This window comes from Serinus canaria, chromosome 2, assembly GCF_022539315.1.
Source record: "Serinus canaria isolate serCan28SL12 chromosome 2, serCan2020, whole genome shotgun sequence".
Classification (NCBI taxonomy): Eukaryota; Metazoa; Chordata; class Aves; order Passeriformes; family Fringillidae; genus Serinus; species Serinus canaria.
In genome coordinates this window covers 64,489,209-64,514,418 of record NC_066315.1, presented here as the reverse complement: position 1 = coordinate 64,514,418, position 25,210 = coordinate 64,489,209, and the positions used below count along the sequence as shown (strand labels likewise).

General features: G+C 40.6%; 1 protein-coding gene across 1 annotated transcript in view; it reads left to right on the top strand.

The window, feature by feature from the left end:
- Positions 1-25,210, top strand: part of HIVEP1 (HIVEP zinc finger 1) — a 71,248-nt gene that overhangs the window by 5,698 nt on the left and 40,340 nt on the right. Inside the window, exon 2 of the mRNA XM_050970363.1 lies at positions 13,725-13,778. Coding sequence (XP_050826320.1) covers positions 13,725-13,778 — 54 coding nt within the window. The remainder of the gene's footprint in view (positions 1-13,724; positions 13,779-25,210) is intronic.

The following is a 25,210-nucleotide window of genomic DNA, read 5'->3' as shown; positions in this document are numbered from 1 at the left end:
AGTTGGCCAAGCCTTTTCCCTCAACACAACTCCAGGTGCTCAGGCCTGGGAGACTCAGTGGTTTAAAGGTCACTGTGAACCTCCTCAGAGAAGAGAAATCAGAGAGCAAGAGAGGTCATCCAGTTGGCTTTATTCTCTGTCCTCCTTCCCTTCCTTATGCAAGTGAAGTTTCCAGTGTTACTTTTCTTCCTATTAACCATGTACAATTTTTGTCTCAGTTAGCCTTTTTCTGCCAGGAAACATGGAAACTTCAAGTAGCAATTTATTTTAGCTAAGCTGTTGGGAAAAAAAAAAAACCAAAACTTCTGTAAATAGGTGCAACCTTTAAAATCTGAATACTTCAGGAAATTTGGGGCTGTTTCTTGAATCATTAATTTTAGTGCTACCAAGAAAATATCTGAACAAACTTAATAAAAACAAAACCAAAAAGCAGTTTCGGGACATTCTACTGGGTTTTTGTTTTCATTGTTTTACTCAAGTGTCACATTCTGATAATCTCTTCTCCCACACACCAAAGTTTCCAGAAGTCATTGTTCCAACAAAACAAAAAAAAATCTTACTGTAAATTAATTAATAAAGTTGGATGTAATTCTTTCTATGCTATTGTGGCATGGGGTTGACTAATGTGAAATCTTTATGTTAAAGGCCAAAAAAAAAAAAATTTCTTTGACTTGATATTGTTGGATGTTCACTTTGGCACATGGTTGTTGAAGTAAGCTCCCTCCAGGATGAATTGTTCACTTCCAAATGCAGGATCAGGATGGTGTGTGCAGCAGCTTGCTGTGGCTCTCTCCCCCACGTTCCTCACCGCCCCCTCATCTTCAATCAGACAGCACAAAATTGAGCGTGAATTCTAAATAAAACAGAGAAAAAAACACTTGGGTGATGTTCACATTGCAGAGTGCCATCATTTCGTAGGTGTTTAAGAAGTAGCTCATTAATTATCTTCCTAAGCTTGCAAGTACAGAAAGAAAATTTCACCGCTAAGCCTAGAAAAGAGGGGAAGAGGGCTGGGTTTTCGATTGGTGTAGATTTTACTTGTTGGGGTTTTTTTAATAACAATTCATAGTAGCTTCTTTTGCTGTTCCATAGCAAAAGAAGCTGTACTTCTTGTGGGATGAGGTGAATGTGAATTGATGTATAAAATTTTTTCTTCATCTTTCAAAACACTTCATAGCACAATAATAATACACTTAAATATCGTCACTGCCATATTTGTTTTCTATTATTTATTTACTCAACAAAACCTTCTCAGCTACTTCTAATAACTAGGGTTAGGGTTTTTTGTATAAAAGTCAATGAGTTAAATTTACAGTGCCAGTATTCCAGGATATATTTTTTCAAGAGCTGATTTCTTATCCAAGGGTATCTTGGATATAATCAAAAAAGGAATGCCAGATACTTCAGACTCATTTCTTTTATTTCCTGAGAGGGAATGTATTATTATTCTTGAAGGGGGAGAGAAACGGCATTTCAGGGTTTTTCTTCAGATTTCATGTTGATTACCAGCTAGGGCAAATATTTTTAAAACTCCCAGCCCTCCTCGAAAAGAGAGAAAGAAAAATCATTTTGGTTGGGACTCTGCTTTGGATGATTTATTAAAGATTTCACTGTTCTATTCCCTTTCTGTATAAATTCAGTTGTCTCCATTCCCTTTTACTTGATTTGTATGATCTAAGCACTTCTTGCAGTGGTCAGGGACAAGGGCACTGCTGTCCCTATGGGTGAGCCAGGCTGGGCAGGGTGCCTGTGGGTAGGGCCAGGAGCAGGGAGGCTGCAGCAGTGGTGGCCCTGGGGCCAGCCTCCCCTCTTGGCTCCCTGGACCAGCTGGAGCAGGCATGGAGGAGGAGAGACAGAGCTGGCTGTGCTGGAGACAGGTTTTAACAAGTACTTTGGGACCAGCACAATCCTGCTCCAAGCAGAAATCTTTTTGGAGAAGAGAAGCACTGGGGAGCTTGAAAATGGCTCATGTGGTTTGTAGGGTAACCAGCTTGGTGCTTAAAGCTGAGCACAGCTTTAGCAGGCTGGTGTGTGGTTGTGACCAGAAATCATCCCTTCATAATGATGTGAGCTGTCCTTTCAGTACTGAGCATCTCCCTGGCACACCTGATTTCCTCACTGAAAGCCTGCTGATTGGTCCCCTCCTTCCCCCAGTCATTCCTTCGGGTGTGTCCAGGAAAATTTGGGTGATGTAGGTAATCACCACACAGCTAACTTGCTCTGCTTAGGGTCTGCCTAAAGCCGGGTGGGGCATGATCAGTTTCTAGAGAGATGGTTTATCCTCACTCCTGCCATCTTTGTCAGGAATAGCACATGGGTTGGAAAAGACCCAAGTGCTCATTGGGATACATTAGACCTAGTTTTTGACTCTTGAAGGAGAATGGGAGCAGATAGAGGAAAGCAGTAAAATCAGTCACTGAAATGAGGTATTGGCTTCATATGTGTATTTATTACTACCAATTTGTAATTTGCACAGAGAAAAGAACGTGAACTCCCTAGGGCTGTTTGGTTTGTAAGCCTCTTAGAGTGGCTAACCCCCTGTTCATGGCTGCAGCGCATTGTTAACATAAAAATGTCATATCTTTGTACCTTTGCTAAAGTTTTGTGTTTCAGGTACATCTAGTTCTACATCAGCTTGTACTGACTGTCTTTTCAAACGTGTTTTTCATTTTATGAATCAGGTTTCTGATGTTGTTTTTTCACTTTAAAGCTGTAGCTAGTAACATTTTATTTGGTATGTGAAATTCAGGGCAAAAATAGAAAATTACTATGGAAAAATAAGCTTACAAAGTCTGTAGAGCAAGGTCTAGTATAGCAAGTGAATTGTGGATTTTTACATTTTTTGGTTTTTTTCAGTGAGCACTAAGACTCACTGATGCTAGTATGACAGTTCATGTGTTAGACTGACATTAAGACTTTCTAAGTTCTTCGAAAAACAAGTAAGAAAAAAATGAGAACCTTAGTCAAGTTAATGAAAAACTTTGACTTGGAGTTTAATGTTCAGTCATGTTAAAAGAGTGATTTTGAATTCGAAGGTGTGATTTTGCAGCCCTGTTGGAAAGGGATTTACTGCATAGCATAAGAAGGCAGCTGCCCTTCAGCACGGAAAAGGCCCCAGCTGTGTGTCAGAGCCGCTCCAGTTGTTGCCGTATTACACGAAGATGCTCCAGCACAGGTGGGAGCTGGTGAGGAAGGAGTGGGCAGGGTGGCTGGAGGTAGTGACCCAGAGGTGCTTTATACTTTGGGCTGTACTTGGTGAAGGGATGACAGTGTTTGGGCACTCCTGATTTTAAAGACAGGTTGGAAATAAGGGCCAAGTTTTAAAGAAGACACAGTACCAAGTGAGCTCCCCCAACATACCCCAGCAGAAAAATCCCTTGTGTGTAAATTTACTGAGAGGCTGATATTTACACATTTTGCAGTCAATACCTGCTCCTTAGCAGACAAACATTGCCTTCTGTTTTACAGTTAATAGAAATGTGCTACTGTCGATTCCCATTCGCTTGAGTGATCCAGGAAAAGAGCAGGAATAGTGAAATGACAGTGTTACTGATTTGATGGAAGTTATCAAGGGAGGTGAAGATGAAGATGCAAATGAAATTGTAAAGGATTTCAAAATGACATTAGGTTGCTGTGCAACCAAATTGCAAAAATGACAAATGAAATTCAGGGCAGATAAATGTGAAGTGATGTCCACAGGAAAATTATTTAAACTCTTCATTTAAATTGAGTTGCTTGTTAACACTTGGGCATGAGATCTTGGGGTCATGTATTTGTGTGGCAAAGTCAACTGTATACTCGCTATCTCTCAAGAAGCAAATAAAGCATTAGGAATATTTATGGCAGTAGTACAGAAAAACATATCTGTCATGGTAGCATCTGTAGTATGCCTTCATCTCTAACAGTGGGATCGATTCTGATGTCTTCCTTCTAATTGTCTTTCCCCTCTTCACTTCCACATCCAAAGAGGATAAAATAGCACTGCAAAAGCTGCCAGAGGTCATAAGTCTGTTGAACAGTTTTTGTGACTCAAGTAGATGAGGCCGTTTGGAGTTTGAAGAAAGATGTGAAAAGCTTACATAGATTCAGTATGAAAAGCCCCCATGGATTCAAATGATATTTGGAGAAACTAATGTAGGAATAATCTGTGGGACCCATGAAGTTCAAGAACAGCTCCTGGGGCTCACTTCAGAGCTGCCTGGTTTCAGAATCTGCAATTTACTCTTCTGCTTTTCCCTTAACTTATGCTGTCAGCTTCTGTTGGATGCAAGATGTTGGGCTGGACTTCCGGCTTGTCTTGTGGGCTTTCGATTTGTTTTGGTTTCTTGTTAGTCATCAAAAACTTCCTTTTTCCTTAGCCAGCAGTACTATTTATTGTCCATCTTAATATCAGGTAGTTGTAAGAACTTCAGTATCCAAAGTCCTACTAAAGATCTCGTATTTTAAACCATTTCTGTAGACACTTTAGAATCTCAGGAAAGAGAAAATTTTTAAGGGTATATGCTAATCTTAAGAAAATTAATCTCTGCTTAAACAGGGTTGTTGGTGCAGTAGATTCCTTGTCCTGAATGAATCTACTTACCTGATGTCTGCCTTGTAAACTCAATAGATTTTGAGGAAGTCCAGAAATAGAAGAAGAAATTACAGAAAGTTTGACCCCTCAGAGAACTTGCAGAAAGCCTCTACACTGTTGTCTCAGGTGATGAAACACCAACTCTTGGTGGTGTTCTACCTGTTGAACCAGTTCTGTGCCTTTTTGTGTTGAGCAAGCCCTCCTTCACCAGCAATGCAGCTGACAACAAGTGCTTTTGGAGTATCAGACAGATGCATGGAAACTTTTTCCCCTGTTTGGCTGGGGAGTGGCTGGCTCCAGTGTTTGTTGCTTTGGTTTAGGATCTGCATTTGAGAAAATACAGAATTTAATGAAATCTTTTGGGCTCCACGTATTTTTTTTTTTTTATGTTTCCAGTGAGTAGAAAAGCTGTCAGTTTGGTTTGTTGCTTTTTTATTAATGGTTTCAGTTATTTCACTGGCATTTATTTAATTTCTGTGTGAGACTTAAAAAAAATAATATATCTATACCATTGAAAATCTCACCTTTTTCCAGTTTGGGGACAACAGATCATAGGCCAGTAAACTGCCAAGGGAGGGAACCTGTCTCAGTGCAGAAGGTAATAAGGTGCTCCTAGCTGCAGCTTGGACAAGGTGGTGAACTACAGCAACCCATGGCTTTAGTATTATACCTTCTAACAGTGACACTGGGTTAGGTATGGAAAAAACACCCAGAAAGCCAAAACTTGTGAACAGTGAATACCCTAGAGGCTGTTAAGTAATTATTATGCAGATTTTAGTGATAATAATCACCTTGTCCTAGGTAGGCAGCTGAAATTTGGCAGTGGGATAGAACAATGCCGTAGGATCAGCATAGTGATGGGGTAATTATTGTGCTAGATGGCTAATTAGGAGCTATGCAAATGGAATGCAATCAGTACTTGTGTCTGTAATTCGGTACCGGAGGGAGGCAATGTGTAAAGGAATTATCTCTGGCGACTCAGCTGGGTGCTCTCAGAAGCACACACAAGATGTAGGATCACCTGGTTTAGTGGGGCCGGTGGAAAAGGAACTAGCCCTGGCAAGTGCCACCCTTGTGCGTTGGCTTACGCAGGCTGAGAAGGTGCCAGGCAGGAGGTATTTCTGAAGATACTTCACCTACACTTCTGAAATTTTATGCTTGGCAGCTACTGTGCCTCTCCCCACAGGTGCCTCGCTGTTTACTGTATCCTTCTGGAAGGTGACAGTCATCCAAAAATTCTCTTCCTCCCCACCCCCTCCTGTGCTCAGTTCTTAATGAATTAGAAGCCTCATAATAAAAATTCAAATCATGGAAACAAACAAACAAACACAAGATTGAAAGCTCCCCAGTAACAAATAAATGACACAGGGACAGAGTTTGGGTTCATGTGTAAAGTGCTTATGTAATTTATGTACGTACACCTTGCCAACTTCATCAGGAGCCCTTTACCATATTTGAGTAATATATGTGATGGCAAGGATAAAGCTTTTATATATTTAATTTGTATACAGCCTTTGCATTGACTGTTTTATTGTATATGCAGTACAGCAGATCATTGCTGGTACAAATTTAAACTGGAGATTATAGATTGTATTTTCAAATATACGAGCCTCTTTTTTTCTTAAAATGAAGAATAGTAAAAGGAAGATTTTCATTTTCTGTTTTCAACGGGGTTATATAAAGTATCTGTCATGAGTTCTTCATTTTTAAATGCAAATAATTATATATGGCAGGGAATATGATGAGCATTCAAAGTTGACATTAAAATGAAAATGCATCAAATTTTTCTGAAAAACTGATCAAACAGGTCATTAGTCAAGGTTATAATGACTAGTGGAACATTTTAAATTATTTAAAGTCTCATTTTAGATGTTTAAAAAGGTAGTTTATAGCTCTTAATAGGATGACTGTTGCAGCATCACCCTACTAGATGTTAAGAGTTTTGAATTTAAATAATTTTTAAGAGGTCTTTTTTGCCCCCTCTCTTACAGCTGTACAAACAATCTTCAGAATCTTCAGACCCAGTAGTACTGGACAAACTGAGATTTAAACTGTTTTACCTTGAATTTTTGAGAGGCTGGGGACATCCATGCTATCAGTTATTAGGCTCAGCATTTCGCAGCTCACTAAGCTGTGGTGCTGTGATTCTCTAAGCCCCAACTGGGAAGGAGAAACCACAAAACAAACCATACGCCAAAAAGTGTCAAGTTCCCACAGTATGAAATTACAAAGATGAAAAGACTGTCTTTCCTCATCTGATCTCTTCCTTTTAATCTTGAGTGTTCCTCATTAAACTGGAAAAAGGAAGTGTATGGGGACAGAAGAGTGGTTTCTAATTAAAAGTAGATTTAAATCTGAGTGAGAAGAGAGCCTCGTCCAGTGGGTTTCGTGCAATGCCTTCTCGCTGCTGTCTGCCAGCTTTGAAGGCGTTCGTTCACTTTGTGGCAGGAGGGCGGTGGTGGAAACTTGGGGCCATCAAAGGCATTCTCAGCTGCCTGTGTCTGCCAGCCCTTGCACCCCTGGGTGAAGGGTCCTCTCCTTCAGCACAGAGGGACAGTGCTGCCATGCCCAGGGTGCAGTTGGGACCCCGGCTTGGCTGGATGGATTTCAGGTTTGGAGGCTCTCCTGCAGTGCGGGAACCTGCAGGGGCCTGCCGAGCCTCCACACTCCCCAAGAGGCAGCATCCCACTGGCTGCACCACCTCCCAATTAATCTAATGGGCTCCTTGTACAGACAAGACTCTGGGGTTTTGGGTTAGGGGTTTTTTTCTTTTTTTTTTTCTTAATGAGCTGGTTAAAGGAAGTCTTGGGATTCATCTCAGTTAACCAAAACACATTAGGACTGTGGAGTTCTTGTTTTAGCAGGTTGTAAAGAGCCTTTCCTCCTCCTAGCAAAAGGGAAAGACAAGCATCACAGCCCCCTTGCAGTGGAGCGTGGGCGCTTCTGCATGCTCTGCAGTCCCATGTGGGTACCCACAGCTGCAGGCAGGGTGCCTTGGGATTGAACACTGCCTCCCGTGCCAAGGGAACCTGCCATCTGGGAAATGCTCCAAGCTTGCATCATCTTTGCGTCATTCCTTGGCTTCATGTGGCTGCCCTTCCTGCCCTGCCCGCACTGCATGGGCACTGCTGCTTCCAGCAGCAGAGGGTCTTCCCTCTGGGGAGGTGTGAAATGGCTCAGATGGATGTGGGGCTGGGCTCAGGTCCTCCGTGTCAAATCTGAGCCCTGGAGATGTTCAAGGCCAGGCTGGCTGGGGCTTTGAGTGGTTTAGTGGAAAGTGTCTTTGCCTGTGGCTGGGGGGCTGGAATTAAATGATCTCTAAGGGCTCTTTTCAATCCAAACCATTCTATGATTCATAAAATGTGCCATTCTGCACCACCTGTCAGGCTCAGGGTATTTTTTTTAATTTGTTTTTTGAATTTATTTAAATATAAATGCTTTCAGGCACACTTCTCATCCAGTGAAATGTGAAGCACTTTGTTACTTGCACATGAGCCTGGCGGGTTTCAGTGGTCTGAACACAGAGATTTTCATGCAGGGACTCAGCTTCCTTTCACTTGCTCTCTGAATTTAAGTAGTGGTGGAAAATACAGCATTTTGTACTTTCATCAGTATTTTTCCTAAGCCGTGCACACCCCTCTTCCCCCCAAATAAAAACACATTGACAGTTGTTTTCAGTAATACTGCCCAGTGCATACAGACTGATTGCATTAATGTGCTTCAGCTAAAGAATATTTTGTCACTTTGATTTTCTTTTCTGCTCCTGATCTAGATGATCAGTGCAAGAAAAAATAATTGAAGTGACATCATTCTTTGTGTCCATCTTAAAACCAATGCAAAGTGATTTTCTAAATTGCTTTTCAAATGTCTTCTTATGCAGCAAGGTAAGAGAGATTGCAATTTATGAGAAAGCAAGAAGAAAATCTGCTGCCATCTGAAGCTGTTTTGCAGGAGGTATTTTTAGGATGACTCAGGCCTAAGGCCTGAGAATTGTTCTCATCTTTAACTGAAGGGGAAAAATATGCTGATATTTTCCTTCCAGTTGTTTTTGTTAAATACTTGAAGATATAACTCTAGCCTTTCAGGCAAGATATAAGCTTGTATTTTTAAAAGTTTTGATGTCATAGCCTGTTCTCAGCATCCAAAGTGGTCTAGATCTACTAATTTTCCACTTACCCATAAACAGAGTATTTGTAATTAAAAAACCAAACACAACAAAACACTTATTGTTTCAGAGCAGCAATTGTACAAGAAGCCAAAAAATCCCCCTGTTTGCAGTGATACAGACACATGCAAATACGTGCAATGAAAAATCCTCCTGTTAGGGCGCTTTGCAAGAACTTAATGAACTTACACCAACCACTCCCTTGTAAGCTTTCCTGGAGGCTTAAAAGTAGGTCTTCTTCAGTGACTTAATTCCTCTGTGTGCTGTCATTGTACGGGGAGGGGTGACTTGTTCAACAGGACAAAGTCATCTCATTATGCTACTGTGGGGACACTCGTGAGCAGAAAAAAAAACCCAGAGAGATGAAACAAACCAAACCCATAAACACCCTGGAAGAAAATATAGTGCACTCCAGCTTAAATTGCTGTCATAAGTTACTGGTTTTGTACTTTGCCAACCTCACACTTTTCAGTATTTCTGCTTTCCCTGCTGAAATTAGTAAACCTCTATTTTCCTTAACTCACCATATAAGTGAGACCTTTAAAATCTCTCTGAAAATTTGTAATGCATATCTGATATATAGAATACTAGACATAGTCAAGGTTTTATACATTAACGGGATAATCTCTTTAAAAAAACCCTGTAAATTGCATTTTATTTAGGAATTAATTAAAATCTGTGAGGTTATATCTCTCAGTGAAGACCAAAAATAGAGACTGTAAAGCTGTTGAAAAATCTGGTTTATTTTTTCATTTAAAACCCCACCACAGTGCCACCATATCTAATTCAGACTGTTGGTATCCTTGTAATGATCTATCACAGCGGGAGGTGTGTAAAACAAGAAGCATATTTTACTGCACACCAGTCTCCTTCCTTGCATTCCTAAAAAGCACAGTTACATTACATATTTAAAACCTCAAGGAATTTGATGGTATTTCCACACAGCAGATACCTGCTGGGAGAGCTGTGGCAGAGAATAACGTGAAAAGGTTTCATGCTGGAGAAAGAAAAGACATTGTGCACATTGTTTCATTTTCTTTTACACATATGCAGGTGTATGTGTGTGTATAATTTATATCTATAATGTACAAATAAAGTCATTTCATGATGCTGCTTGTGATTTGCATTTTTGTGGCATGCACCTGCCTGGGATGGCCAAGAGCTGGCTCTCAGGCTCGTTACAGTACTGTCACATGAAATCTCCATTTTCTACAGCCATACATATGATGATTTCCTCTTTCATTGCACCTCCACATTTTCCCCTCTAGTGAGTGCTTGGTGAGAAGTGTCCTGTCTTCAAAGAGAGTGTGTCTGTCACTGTCATTTGCTTCTAGATGTGTGCTACTCCAGGAGGCTGTCTGCTGAAGGTTGGGGCCATTGGGATAGGTCTTACAGTAAAGTAGTCAAGATATGTACTATTCTGGCACTTAGGGGAAATGAAGAGAGTGCTATACCAACCATGTATTAGAAATTCCCATTAGTTAAATGGTTTTCTCTTATCCTAGTAGAAGTAGATAATATTTCATTGATAAGGAAATGTTTCCTTTGTAAAATGTTCAGGTTAGACAGTATCCCAGGTTTAATTCTGAAATAATATTAGAGCAAACAATTATTGGATCGGATAACATTATTTGCAATTAAATAGAGGACTTCTTCATTTTTAGTTCCTCCTGGGCTTTACAGATGATTGTTTGTGTGGTGTGTTTTTGCTTATAAAGCGTTTTCAAAGGTGTGTACCATTAGAGCACCTATAATATAATTATGACAGAACGGGGTATGTTGTCTGAAATAATTTTCCTTAAGGTGTTTGACATACTGCTAATTTAATGGCACACAAGAAAAGGAGATGACTGGATAATGTAAATTTGTTAGCAAGTTATTGCTGGCATACGTGCTAGTTGGCAGAAGACCTGGGGTGGCTGCCTTTTGGTGTTGCTGGGGTACTTGGCTCTAAGCCTGCTCTTGCCACCTGCTCCACAGCCCTTAGGGATAACCCAGTTCTTCCCTCCAGCCTGAAACACAGCAGTCTGTCAGGCAGTTGCTTGTGTAGGATCTGTAGCTGTAAAATGCAGCAGGGTGGGAAGCAGCTGCCACAGATTTTGTACAATGGTTTGGACATGCCTTAGTCCAATAGCCAGAGCAGGTAAGTGTGTGATGCTGGCCATTAGGAGGATGTAGGCTCTAACAAAGCATTTAGCCCCAAACTGATGTTAATACCCATATCTCATTTACAGTCCAGATCACTGCTTGAGGTTTCCAGCACTTACACCAAGATTTTTCAATGTTCAGAATGTTCAAAACTTCTGCACAGAGATACTGCCATAGGTATGAAGAAATACACACAGCAGAAATAACTCCTTGGGGAAAATGTATCAGGAGAGGCAGGAAGTGTAGGAGACATTCTGGCTGTGTACCAGTCACCTGTTTACCTAGCTATTATTTCTGTTATCTGTGGTTCTTTGTTTGGGATTACAGTCTGACAAAGGAATGGTTGGGAATTACTGATAGGAACTAATTTATTTTCTTTTCCAATAAGAGAGACAGAGTATTCAGTTAAGGAGATCAAAGCCTTTAATCTTTCTGGCAATCTCATGTAGCGTGATTCCGAAATACTTAAGTAATTTTTCTCTAAAAAGTAGAATGATTGTGAATTTAAATGCATATATTTCTTGCAGCATTTATGTGAAATATGCAGATAATGATTTTAATAATAAAACTACAGTTGTCTATGTACTTAGATGTAAGTTTTGTTGACAAAACATTTTCTCTGAGAACAGAAACACCATATATTGTGCATTAAATATATCTCTAACATAGGGAAAGTGATTTTAAAAGCCAAACTATAGATCTGATTTCTCGTTGCCTTTTGCTAAAACTTACAGCTCCATTTGCATGGGTAATTTGTTGTGTTCATACATTTTATTGTCTGTCCTGCAACTTTGTAAATTGCTTATTCCATCACCTTTCTGTAAAGCAGCAGTCTGTGGAAAAACCATGTAAGATTGCTAGATACATTTTCCTCTGAGAGTATTAATGGCACATGTGTATAAAAGATGCCTTATTTACATTTCCTCCTTTTTTTTTGTTGGAAATGGTTATTTACATCCTTTTCTATACAAAAAAAAAAAAGTATGAATACATTTAGTATTTCAGCCATAGTATTTAATCCAGGAAAGCATTAAATATCGAGTCTTCTGTGTTTAAAGTAAGCCTACATAACTGGCTTGGTAAAGAGATGGTGAAGGATTGTGCTTTTTTTGAGTTGTGTTGGTCTTCAGCAGCCAGTAAGTCAGTATAAAAGAAAATGTGATAAAACTTTCCATTAAATATGTATGTATGTCTCACTAACCCCAGGGGAAGCAGGAAGAAGTTCGGCTTTTTAAATTGCTGTGGTTTCTTTCTTTCTTGTGAGAAGCTTTGGGAGTCTGCTCAGTTAGCACCCTTGTAAGATATTCTGGTCCATTCTCTGGGACAATGTACAAGAGAGGAATTACTGAGCCTCAATGAGAAAGGAAACCTGGTACTTGTTCTGAAAAACAGAAATGCAGAACCAGAATGAGCTCAACAAAACTCAGTCTTAAAAGCTGCAAGAAGGGTTTGATTCAGTTATAATTATTTGGTTCTGTGGAGGAAAGAATCGAGAAACCATATCAGACTTCAACTGTGAATAAATGGTTCCAACATGCTTGAGTGATTCAGCTGATAAATAATAGAGAAGTCATTTAAACCCACTTTTTAATAATTGTGTTGAAGAAAGAGCCATTTTTTGAAACCTTGTGTTGTATAGCAAGGTTGAGTAAAAGTCAGACTGAGTAAAGCCTCCATGCTTGTAAAGAAAGAGGTGAGGGCTTTGCAGAGCTGTCTTCGTCCTCCCGTGTATGGCAGCCATGAAGTGTGGCATTTCTTGAATTGCACCAATAGAGTCTGGGAGATTTTGGATGAATCCAGTTATTACATTCTGTTCTTTCAATTTAGTTCAATAAAAACTGACCCCACCAGGGGAAAAGAAGAAAAAAAATACAAGGAAAAAAGGTTTTCACAGGTATTTTAGAAAATTACTGTTTACATCTGAAAGCCATGTTCCAAGCTTAGATCTTGGTCAGTCAGGCCATAGTTTAAAGCTCAGAACACCAGGAGAGAGAGATCATTCTCTACCAGTGCTGCTACCTCTTACCAACACAACCCTTTCTCCTGAACCTACTCAGAGGACTGTTTGCTATTAAAAGAAGATCGGTCTAGAATTTTTATTCAGTCCAGTTGCACCTTTTCTTGCTTCTTGCTCTGCACAAGCAAACATGCACACATGCAGGACAAGGACCCCCCCTTTCCATGGGAGCTTCTGTGCAACAGTACGTGAAGCACAACTCTCCTTCAAACACCAGTGTGTCTGAGGGGCAGCAGGTGAACTGCAAAGACAGACTGGGAGTAAAGGCTCAGGGCCTCCTTTTGCTCCTGCTCTGTGCGTGTGGGAATTTCTGGTCGTTCCACAAAGAAATAAGGTGGGGGCTACCACTCAGCCCCTGTGCTACCATGTGAGAGGATTGGCTCCATTGCTTCACTTAGCAAATCCTCTTTGCTCTTCTCCTCACTCTGTTTAATGCAACATTGACTTGCTCTAACAGCATTTTTCAAAAATGTATTAAAACACTCTGTAATGCCCCATAATACCTATTCCAAAGAGTCCCCTGACTGCACACATTATTATAGATGGTAGGAAACTACAGTGGGATTAGCTGTTAACTGCAGATCCGATGCCAGTGCTTTTCTTTCAGTGGTTCTGTGTAATTTAACATGTCCATAGCCTCTCTGGTAAAACATGATAAAATTTTATATGGTTGTATTACTCATAATGTACCACATAGTTACACATGAATGATATCACTCCTAAATATAAACAGATATTTCAAGACTGATTTCAGTGAACTACTTACTACAATCTTGCCTTTTTTATATATGTGTTTTAATAGTGACCTCTCTTTCTTGCAGACAAAATTGAAGAAGCACAAAAACAACTTAATGGAACGGAAGACCAACAGAGAGGTAATAACAACACCAAAAAAAATAAAATTGAAATCGTATTGTGATCCTAGAGGCTGGTCCAAAGCCTTCCTGTGTCAGTGAAAAGACTTGGCTGGACTGGGCGCTGGATGAGGCCCCAGCATGCCTGTCTGCAGATCAGGGGCTGTGTCTATAATGTCCCACTTCAGCTGACACACAAAGGCTTTGTTTTAACCACTCAAGCAGCTGCCTTGACCTTGATGAGGTTGCTGAAGCTGTAGCATCAGGGACATGCACATTGCTGACCACAGCCTGTGCTAACCCTTAGTTCATTATGTGATTTACCTAATCATTAACAACTGTACTCAGTTTATGGTGAGCAAGATGTGATGATTTCCAGCAAGATGCCGAGGAAAGGGACTGATCATCACGGCTTATTTTAAGAAACAGATGACCTGTGTCTGATTTAATCTGTGTGTTAGAGCTTAGAAAGCTGGTGCAAAGTCGTTGCATTTCAAGAATGGCTGACTGCAGTGATACATGATGATGCCCAGGCACAGAGTGGGAAGCCCAAACAGAACTTTGCCAGGTTACTACTGAGTCTGTCATGGGAGAGGCATGAGAGGTCATCTTCACAGCTTAGAGGAGCAAAGGGGCAGGAATAAACACAGTTTGAGGATTCAGAGAAAGAGTGATCCTGCCCAGTCTCTTCTCAGGCCTGTGCCTGCAGAGCCCCAGCCTGTGTCCAGGAGTGAAACTGTCACCATGTGGAGTCGGGAAACAGCTCTGCAGTTCACTTTTTGGACTAACAGGGTTGCTAGCTGGGGTGTGGGACACATTAGAGGATGCGGGTCAAAAGTTTCTGGGGGGTGTGTAATGCTCTGTACCAGCAATTGGAGTTGGGCTGCAGCCCTGAGGGCTGATATGTCTAGGTGCAGCAACTGAGGAGTCTGGGATCCCGGGGTGGCTGAGCCAAGCTGCTGGTGAGATCCACCTTAGATGCATAGAAATATTTCCATTAGTGGACCTTTGCCCTGCTTAGCCAGATCAAGGAGCAGGATGAGGTAGGAGTGCTCAGAGTGTCTGTCCAGGATCTGTATGTCCAGCCGTATATGGCTGTATGTATGGGGGGGTTGTGTGTTTGATCTCAGGAAAACATTTTCAGCCTTGCTGCTGGTTGAATCTGGGGGCATAGAGCAGCAGCAGCCTCACTTCTCTTGAGCTGCTGGATTTAGCAGATGAGATATTTTCTATTATCTGGTGCCAGTGCTTTGACTTTTTCTGGGTAGGCATTCACCTTTCAGTGGTGGTGGCCTGTGACACATTGTGAACAGTGTTATAGATTGTTGATGCTCTGTCCTGGAAGGTTTCTTATCTTTCAAAACAATGAACTTCAAAACTTTTTAAGGATTAGAGAGCAGAAGACATACCCAAGTGGATTTCAGCAGGGTCTCTCTAGCCCAGCATTTTTACTCCAATGGAGGGAGTAGGATGTACTGTTTAAGGATACCACATTAGCCTGGCCACTTTCTTTAGTGTCTTCCCCTTATGAAGTCCACATACATTGAATTTAGGGATGTCTGCATCATCCCTTTATTATCTAGACATTCATGGAGCTGTTATCTATGAGTACAGTTGATTAAATGCTACTTGCACCCAACATTCTCAGGTAGCAAGTTGCAGTAGTTCGTTCACTAGCAATAAGATTAAAAATACAGATTTTATCTTTTCTCCTCAATTTCCAATTTTGCTTCCATTTTCAACAGGAAACAGCCCTAGTTCAAGCACTGTGAATCATTAAATAGCAGTTCTACACTCACCTTATCCACTGCCTTCTCAATATTATAAATCTTGTCCATATTTTGCTCAGCTTTTTTCTCTCCAAACTTGTAGCTGGCTTCATATTTCAAGATCTTCATTATAAACAGTCTCATATGAGTACGCCAGGACTGCTCTATGTATTTGTAAAAGGTGAGAGATAAAACATTAGTGTCTAGATAGTGGACCTTAAAATGTTTGCAGAAACTTTTAAACAAACTAGACCTTCTAGTAAGTACTTCTTATGTATTTCTATTTAGTGTGTCATACATAAGTGGTATTGTCATCCAAATGTGAAAAACTTGGCACATAAGGTACAGCTGTCTGTTCTTGTTGCTGTTGGTCTCACAACATTAATACTGCTCTGGGTGATTTTTTGTGATGGATGTGTTCAAGCTAAAGGCAAGCTAACCTCTGCTTTCAGGCATTTGTTCTCACTTGTGCCCAGTAACATCTTTGCATAAAGGAAGATAAATTCTCCAGGGTAAACTTAGCAATGTACTTCGAAAGAGATGGGGTTACAAAGGTTATGTGGTGGTAGCACTCAGCTTTCAAGCATCTCAGAATCAAAGAGAGATTTGACTTAATTTTTGGCTTCTAGCCTGAATTCTTATGTCTGGAAATTGAAAAATAAAGTTTTACATTGAAAACTGATACATAAATAACTGAGGTAATAGTTACTCTTTTCAAATTAAAACTGTCCTCTGCCCCTGTGGGGTTTTTTTAGTTACTTAAATGCCTGAATAGATCACATTCTTGGTAATATGAAGTAAACAAAATTATTTATTTGAAGCTTTACACTCTGAAGGCTGCTGAAAAAAAGAAAATACATGTTTTGAGCAAAACAAGTAAACAAAAATATGCACATGTTCACATAAGTTATTGTAAATCACAATCCTGTGTATACAGATTCATGTGAAGTATGACTGTATATTTTTCCTCTTGGTTAATTTATTTTGGTTTTCAGTTCATCTAGATCGCTTTAGATTTGTTTATTTCCTATCTGAAATGATTAAGAAATGTAATTTTGTGGAATTTATCATAAGTTAAGCGTTGCTCTGTCAGAGGAGCTGTCAGTGGCACTATGTATTTGTGGGGAGGAGTTTTTCATAAGTTTATTCGTGCTGAGTTTCTGCTTTGTGCACTGATCAGTCATAACTTTATACATGTTTAGGATTTAAGTTGAATTTAATTGACTACAGAAATACATGTATTTAACACCTCATTTTGCCATTAGCTATAGTAATCCAATTAAGTGCAAATTGGAGTAGGACTGAAGCACAAATGAGGCAGTAAATGGGCAGACATAGTTTTCAAATTTGCAATTTAGTTATTTAGTATATAGTTGCAAGTGCTTTTTTGTTTTTTGAAGTGATATTCCACAAATTATTCAAGTGGCCTTTATTCAAATAACCACTTGAGACCAGGAGCATGTTGATTAGGGGCTGTGCTCAGCTTCCTGCTCAGCGAGTGTGGAAGGTGGCTAATTCTCATGTAGTTTCATTTTCTCTCTGCTGGTCAGTTGCCACTCTGAATTTTCAGGAGGAGAAACTGTGCTTCTCCTTGCTTTTGCTGCTATCTCCCAATGCTCTTTTACACCCTGGGTGTGCCCAGATTTTGGGGCTGAATTTTGTCTTCTGACACATATACAGGGTTTAATTAATGTGATAGAGAAGGTCTTGCTCCACATGGTATTCTTTAAAATCTGGGATGGTGAGCTTGAGCTGCACAAAATTTCTCCTTGAGAATGCAGTTGAAGTTTTCTGTGGTGTGGGACTTGGTGGATGTTGTGGGCTGGAAAACATTCAGGTGAATGCAGCTGCTTTATCTTCGATCTGCCAGTGGCCATCCTCCTAAGAAAGCCATTCCAAGGGTGTCTCTCTGTCTTCTCCCTTCCAGACAAGTCAAGTTCTGTCAGATTGTGATCACCACAGAGGCATCAGATTTGGTCATCCTCAGAGACAGTCCAGCCTCTGAAGTGCTGTAAGCATTTTGTTTCCTGCTTTAACCCCTGCAGCAGTTCTTTGCCTTTCCCAGCACTCCGGGTGCTAGGTACTTCAGCACTACCAACACTGCCATTGTGTTCCTTAGGACTAGTGGAACTAACTTGGCTGTCTCCATACCTGGTGTCAGCAATGCTGTCTGCCACCTACATCTCTCTCTCTCTCTGCTTTTGGATGTTCGGGGAACATTCAAAACACTCAAGTTGGTGACAAACTCTAGCAGCACCAAGATTTGCCAGAAAATGGATTAAAGGTTTCCAAAAGGACCCTCTCATCTCATTGGTAGACAGTACATGTCTCTGGAATATATGTACTCTGGGGTCTCTCTGGCTCTTTGGACTCCATCATTTCAGGTAACTGCTTCTTGCTATGTCACCAAAAGGGTCAATGATAAATTTCTGGGTAAGATGAAGATGGATTTCTTCATTCTCCTTCTCATTCATGGCTATTGTTGTGTCCTCAGGCTATAGGGTGGTCTCTGATGGACTCGAGACATGCATGTGTTCATCAGCCTTGGAGTTCAGACTTGCAGGCTGTCCTAATTGTTAGTCAGGTGTGAATTCAACTCTCTAATAAGATGCTGCCTATTTGATCAAGTTTTTGACTTTCTGCAGTATCAAGGTTTAACCCCAGCTGGCAGCTAAGCCCCACTCCCCCACAGTGGGAGCCACAGCCACTCCCTCACTCCCCCACAGTGGGAGAGAATCATAATAGTAAAAGTGAGAAAAGTAGGAGACAGTTTAATAGGTAAAGCAAAAGGCACTCAAGCAAAGCAAAACCAATAACTCATTCACCACTTCCTATCATCAGGCAGGTGTTCTTCCATCTACAGGGGAGCAGAAGTCCCCTGTAGATGGAAGAACACCTGCCTGATGATAGGAAATGATGAATGAGTTATTTGTCCAGTGACAAATTACATCATTGCCATTTGTCCAGTGACAAATTACATCATTCCTCCTGTCCACCTTCTTTCCTGCTTTTCCCCCCAGCTTTACATGCTAAGCATGATGCCATACGGTCTGGAATATTTCCTGGGTCAGCTGGGGTCAGCTATCCTGGCTTTGTCACCTCCCAGCTCCTTGTGCACCCCCAGCCCACTCTCTGGTGGAGTGGTGTGAGGAGCAGAAAAGGCCCTGACACAGTGCAAGCCCAGGTCAGGAGTAATGAAAACATCCCCGTGTTACCAACCCTGTGTTCAGCACAAATCCAAAACACAGCTCCCTATGGCCCTCTGTGAAGAATGTTGATTCTATCCCAGCTATAAATAGCACATGCAAGAAAGGGGGAGATTAGTGTACTGTCTGTACCTATTCAGTAGGTAAAACTTTAAACAGGTTACTGATTGTCTATGCAGGCTGTATATGGTATAACAAATCCATCCTGAGCTCATACTTCCAGACATTCTTAAGGATATACAGGCATCTGCCAGTCTCTTCTGATATTTCTTCCCAGAAAGATATCTCTGTGTCTAGCTTCAAGGAAAAGCCTTTTTTTTTTTTTTTTTTAATGGATTTGAGGATTTGTATCACATGCCACCTCAACAATTGCAGCTGATTTTATTCAGACAAAGCATGGGAATAATTACTTCTTGAATAACACCTTTTCTTCAAGGTCTGTGCTCCATAGCATGACCAATGAGGATCCATGTTGCTGTGGCTGTTTGTTGCAGCACACCTAGTCTCACCCCCAGAAAAGGCAATGCCATAAATAGCAGAAAGAAATAAGCTGTTACTTGAGTTTCAGGTCAGTGCATTATGTTGGTCCCTTGCAGTTTGTCAGTTCTGATAGTGAGTACTCATTATGGAGTACTCATTTGAATTAAAGGGTCTGTGCTAAGGTCTATTTAGCACCTATTTTAGTCTGTCATTTGCTTTCAGTCAAGTTGCTGTAGTTTCTCACTCCATCCTTTCCACATTCCTTAAAGAGCTTTTTCAGTTTCTTGCCTTCAGCTGGAGATGCAGGAATTTAAATACTAAGCTGTTTATTCTTCTGTGTCATCAGTTTCAGATCCCCAGCTTAGCTGTTCACTTTCTAGTCTGTGAAGTTGAATTTCTGAGTTGCTCTCACTTATTCCAGAGGACACTTGTGGCAGATCTGTCTTGATGACAGCATTCCCTTTCAGAGGTACTGCAGTTCCGACCCTGAGACAGTACTAGAATTTCACCCAGATCAGCTCTCTTTCCAGAGTCCTATGCTTTGATATTGGTAGAGCCTCTTCACGTTTATCTTGAGATACAGAAACATTGTCGGCCGGTTCAAGAGTTTTGCTTGACTTGATCAGTGATTGTTCAAATGGCCGGAGGTTCTGTCAGTGCTCACAAGAAACCACCTCCACAGAACCATTCACAGCCCTGGTTTGGACTCCAGCAAGATCCAAACAACTCTGGGGTGCTGTTGAAGTACACCTTTATTTCCAGCCTCTGTCATGGAGCTGCCTGAAGCGTCCATCATCATTTTCAGTGGGTACTGATCTGTCTCTTGTGAGAAACAACTGCTCACTTTGAAAATTTGAAAAGGTTTATTAAACTTTTACAAAAATACAACAAAAGGACTATACAAGGAAAAGTTCACAGCGCTGGGAACTGCCCTCATGGATACCACATGGCTGGTTCATCTTCAAGATTAATGCTCAGTCTTTTGTACCCCTGGGGGTTGCATCAGCCAGCCCTGGCCCCTCCCAAAGTCTGTCAGGCTCTCTTTGCCATTTGTCAGTGGCATCTGCTTTCTTGTAACTTGATTGGAGATCAGGTGTTGCCATGCTGCACCCCCTAAGCACCAAGCTTTTCCATTCCCAACTGCCCATGCAAGGGACACATGTGCCCCCCTTCTTTTTACCTGTCCTAGACAACCCCAGCTGTCTGATGGTCACAATGCGGGGGGGAAAAGAGAACTATGGAGAGAACAGAGGACATTTAAACTACAATAACATAACTATACATCAATAAAGCTTTTCTTAATATTCACACAATAGTTATCCCTTAATTGCGAGAGCCAATCACCTCATTATCCATCTATAACATTTCTGAAGCCTAAAGGTTGAAGCAGTGTTTGGTGGAGTGGCTCTGTAGTCACTGTTTGCATGCAGAACATTACTCTCCATTTGCTTCCTTCAGTCCTGCTATAGCTGTGTGGAACCACTCCTGGAGTGAGTGGACCTTTGAGATGTCGTGCATATAAAGAGGAAAGAAAGGAGAGATTGCATTCACCACCAAGTACTCTCTGAGATGCACAATCCACATGCACATATGTTCCCCTCCCACACTTGCAGTCCCTTCAAAGCAGTGTGTTGGCATGGAGAAGAGGCAACCGAAATTAAATGCCCTTTACCTTGTTTGCCCATCTGCTGTTTTTTAACCAGAATGTTATTTTTCTAGTAAACTGAACAGCACTGAGATTTGAGTGAGAAGATTTGTCTTTATAAATGTGAGCATGAGACTTTAGTTCACAAATATATATTCTTCTGCAGATTCATGGTAGACATATTTTGTATCTTGAGAGTTTTTACAAACTCTCACTGCTTTATCATTCCTCTTGTTACATGAATGCATGTTGTTGACAAAATCTTCGAGGGAGTTTGAAATCAATTATTATAAATATACCAGTATTCTGCTTAGATAAACAAAGCATTGCCTATGTTGTACCTTAAAGATTGCTGCTGTTTTCATGTTGTCATGTCCCAGCTTACAGATGACTCTCACCAGCCCACCATCTGGCCCCAAAGGAGCAGACAGGTACCTTCCCTCCTCTCCCCTCCTCACAGGCACTCCCATTCCTGCCTTCTGCCACTACACCTCTCCAAAAAAACAGCTGGGAGTACTGCATGCTGGTGATGTGCTCTGCTCCCTAGGCCATCACAGAATCATAGAATGGTTTGGGTTGGAAGGGACCTTAAAGGTCATCTTGTTCTAGCCTCTTCCACACCCCCTGCCATGGGCAGAAACACCTTTCACTAGACTGGATTGCTCAAAGGCTTATCAAACCTGGCACTGAGCACAGCCAGACAGCTGCAGTCAATAGCGTGTTCTTTCACTTGGGGGAAACAGAAAGTGGAATGAGAAGGGGAGGTATCAGACAAAAATCTGGAAATGGGATGCTAAACAATTTACATGTTTTGATTTACTAGCTTAGTGTGACGTCATCTTCCTCAGATGTTTCCTTGAATTTTTCCAGGAGGTTTGCAGGCACAGGAACTTTCTGGATTCTTTGCTGATGTGTGGTACCAGTGTAGTATCATTAGTCCAAAACATTTTCTTTCCATTTTGTATTTGTAGGAAATGCCTTACTTTTTGGACAAGGTACATAACCAAGATCCAGAGTTTCATTTGATTCTTTTTATCTTCTCATCCTTATCTTCAGCAACCCTATGGGCTAGAAATAAATGTAAATGGAAGTAAATAATCTTCAAAAATTGCAAATTACAGTACTGTCGTGTTCGTTACTTAATGCTGGTGAGAGGATTAGCTTTTTTTTTTTTTTTTTGACATACACCAGAACTACCTAGCTTTTACTTTCCCATTGTTCAAAACTACCACTTAGCAGTTAGATTTCGAGCAATTCGCTTGTGCATTTTCCTGATATCTGATTTCATCAAGTATTTGTATCTGCATTTAAATATGTCAATACATCTATCTGAGTGGTGGTTTATTTAAATTGTTCTCTGTGTGTCAATATATAAGGCTTTCATTCAAGACTGAAATGTCTTCTTAAAATATTTACGTCAGCTCAGACATCTGTGATTGGCTTAATGCAGGAACTATTCGTGTCTATAGCTCATATCATACAAGATCTCACATTTTCATAAAGTCACATCTATTCTTAAAATCTCTGATGTTTTCACATTGAAGGAACATTGCATGCTGCTAATAACAACAGTGACAACTTGAAAGGTCCCTTCTGTTTTCAAGCACATTCAATACAGGGGTTTCTGCCTACAAAGAACAGTGAGAAAACTCTCCTGACTTCTGTAGGAACAGAAATAGTCTCTGATATCATTTAACCTCATTTTTCTTTGCTCTTGTCTTCAACGGTTAAGTACATTTTAATGTCCCCACTTAGACAGTGAGGACAAACTGATAAAAATGGGGATGTTTATGTGTTCTGTGCTCTGAGAGACAATGTTAGAATATCGGCTTAACCCAGGGAAGTTTTCTGGCTCCTGTAGACCTCCTGCATTGTGAGTCAATGTCTGTATCTGTTATTTCTATTTTAGTTTTCTTCTGTTAGTACATTTAGTTTAGACAACTAGCAGATGAAATCTGCTCAGTATATCCACTGCTGGTGCTAGACATAGCAAGAGCTGGTGTTGTTTTGACAGGCAGACAAACAGATTTACAGTTTTAAATTGAAAATTTCATCCTTTGGAGCTATTATGAGAACTTGGTTAAAACATTAATGGGATAATAAAGTGATAGTATTTTGACTTCTTCTGACAAGTATGGCACATTTTCTGAGTGACAGTTCAGCAAAAGAGATTCCAACCTGCAAGTATAATTTTCAAAGGGACATTTTACAAACTAACATTATAAAACAATCATTGGGAAAGCATCTTCCTGATAGTAAATGGAAAGTATCTATTCCAAATCCACTGTACAGTAGATTGTTAAATCGGTGGCTATATTTTCAGACACAGCAAAATTTTGAGCTTAGTCCTGCTTTAATGAATAGAAGGATTTCTTTCAACTTTATAGAATCTGAGGCCAGAACAAGCTCATTTTTGTGGTGGGAGGATACTGAGCTAACAAACTGGCTAATTTGAGAGCATACCTACACACACACACCCGTAGTGAATTCAATAGGGTGCTAATTTTAGCTGATGTGAACTGGGAGCAAGCCAGTTGTGGAAATGCAAGGTTTTTACTTGTTAGCTTCCTTGTAGTCTGCCTTGCATATGAGTAATGAGTGTTTATTTCATTTTTTCCTGATACTCCCTTTGCTCGGGGAGTTGTTAGTTTCCTTTGGTCTGCTTTGGAAGGGAAAATATATAAATAGATGAGGGATGAGTTGGATGAATTGTACCACTCTCTGGTAACTATATGCTTATGGACTGACCTGCCTGGAACCTTTCCTAGGAATCTCCTTGAGCATATGGATGTGTGAGAGGGCAAAAAGAGAGACTGTGCACATTTATAGATAAAGGGCAGGTGAGGCTGGGATAAGATAAGGACTCTGAGTAGCTCGGAACTGGAGGCTTCCAGCTGATGCTGAAGGAAACCTACCCTGTGGAGATCATCATTTCCACCTGCAGCATGACAAAACTGCAATCTGGATATTCCTTGGTTAGGACATTTCTCACATCTAGGTTTCAGTCTAATGGACTTGATTGCTCTACTTCTGTCGTGTTCATAGCACCACTTAGTCTCAAAAGAAAGACCTGCTGTATGGGACTTTTCCTACTCTCTTTGCCAAACCTCCTGGTCCTTTCTCTGTCTTTAAATAACGCTGTTAGGTGTGAGCTTTTTCCTACTCTTCATTCCTGATGAGCTGCTACAGGCAGTATGGAAATTGCTCCATTTGATCCCTGCTTTTCAAATGGAAGATTATGTTAAAGAAATGCAGAGAATGTGACTAAGGAGCTTGCTCTGTTTGAGCATCATTATGTGCAGGGATGGTTTAGTTAACATCTTGTTCCTTTCATTTCTGTTTTTTTCTCCCCAGACTCATGTTTGGATATTTTGTATTCAGTGTGTCATCTGACCATGTAGCAGTTGCTCTCTGCTGAAAACCCTTAAACTGGCTGCTCTTTCATGAGCCTGTCTGTCATTCTGTTTTCATGGCCTTCCTTCTTCAGCGGTGTTAGAGATGGAAGTTGTTCTAATAATTTGCTAGCCAAATCCTGACTTTCCAGTGACGATTGGATATCCTTAAATTAAAAACAAGTACTTTAGTTGTGAAACTGTTGACAACATTGCCTGAAACTCAAGGAAAATTTCTTTGTCCCTGAGATATTTTAGTTAATTTCCAGCAGTGTAGTTTATTTAACTATTTATATTTAAGTAGCTTTTATTTTCACATGGATAATTAGGTAGAACTGGTTTCTGCTTTGGCTTTGACTTGGAGCTCATGAATATGCCTTTTGGGAGGCATCCTGTCTTTTTGCTTGTCTTTGGAGTGCCCAAGCAAGCAAGAACTTCTCAAGAACTGTGATTGCTGGTGATGTGAGTTATCATAGCATTGTCTCGCCACTTACTCATAGTCAATGTGCTTTATCTTAACAGCACTTAAAATGTGATTACTTTTCTTAGCTTGGTATGAGGGGTTCTGTGTAGTTTAGGAATATAGAGCTGTTAAAGGGCTATAATGTAGAGCCAGTACATGAATGCCATAGGGCTTCTTAATATAGTAAATATTTAAATTTTTTTTTTCAGGATGTTTAAAATTCTGTAGTATATGCCCTTGCAGAATATTCATACATTGCCAATTCATGTGTGTAGTTAGGCATTAACTGTAGCCTGTGTGGTCAGTATCTGCTGTTTTTGCATTGCTTTTCCTCTGTCTTTCAATGTCAAGTCTTATGAAACTTCACAGTGGTGCAGCCTCTGCTGGATTCTTACACCATAATGGTGGGAAATCTTGATCAGCATCAGATGTCATGTTTCATTTAATGTATGTCATGCTGGGCAGGAAATTAATTCTTTTTGGGGGAAAAAAAATCCT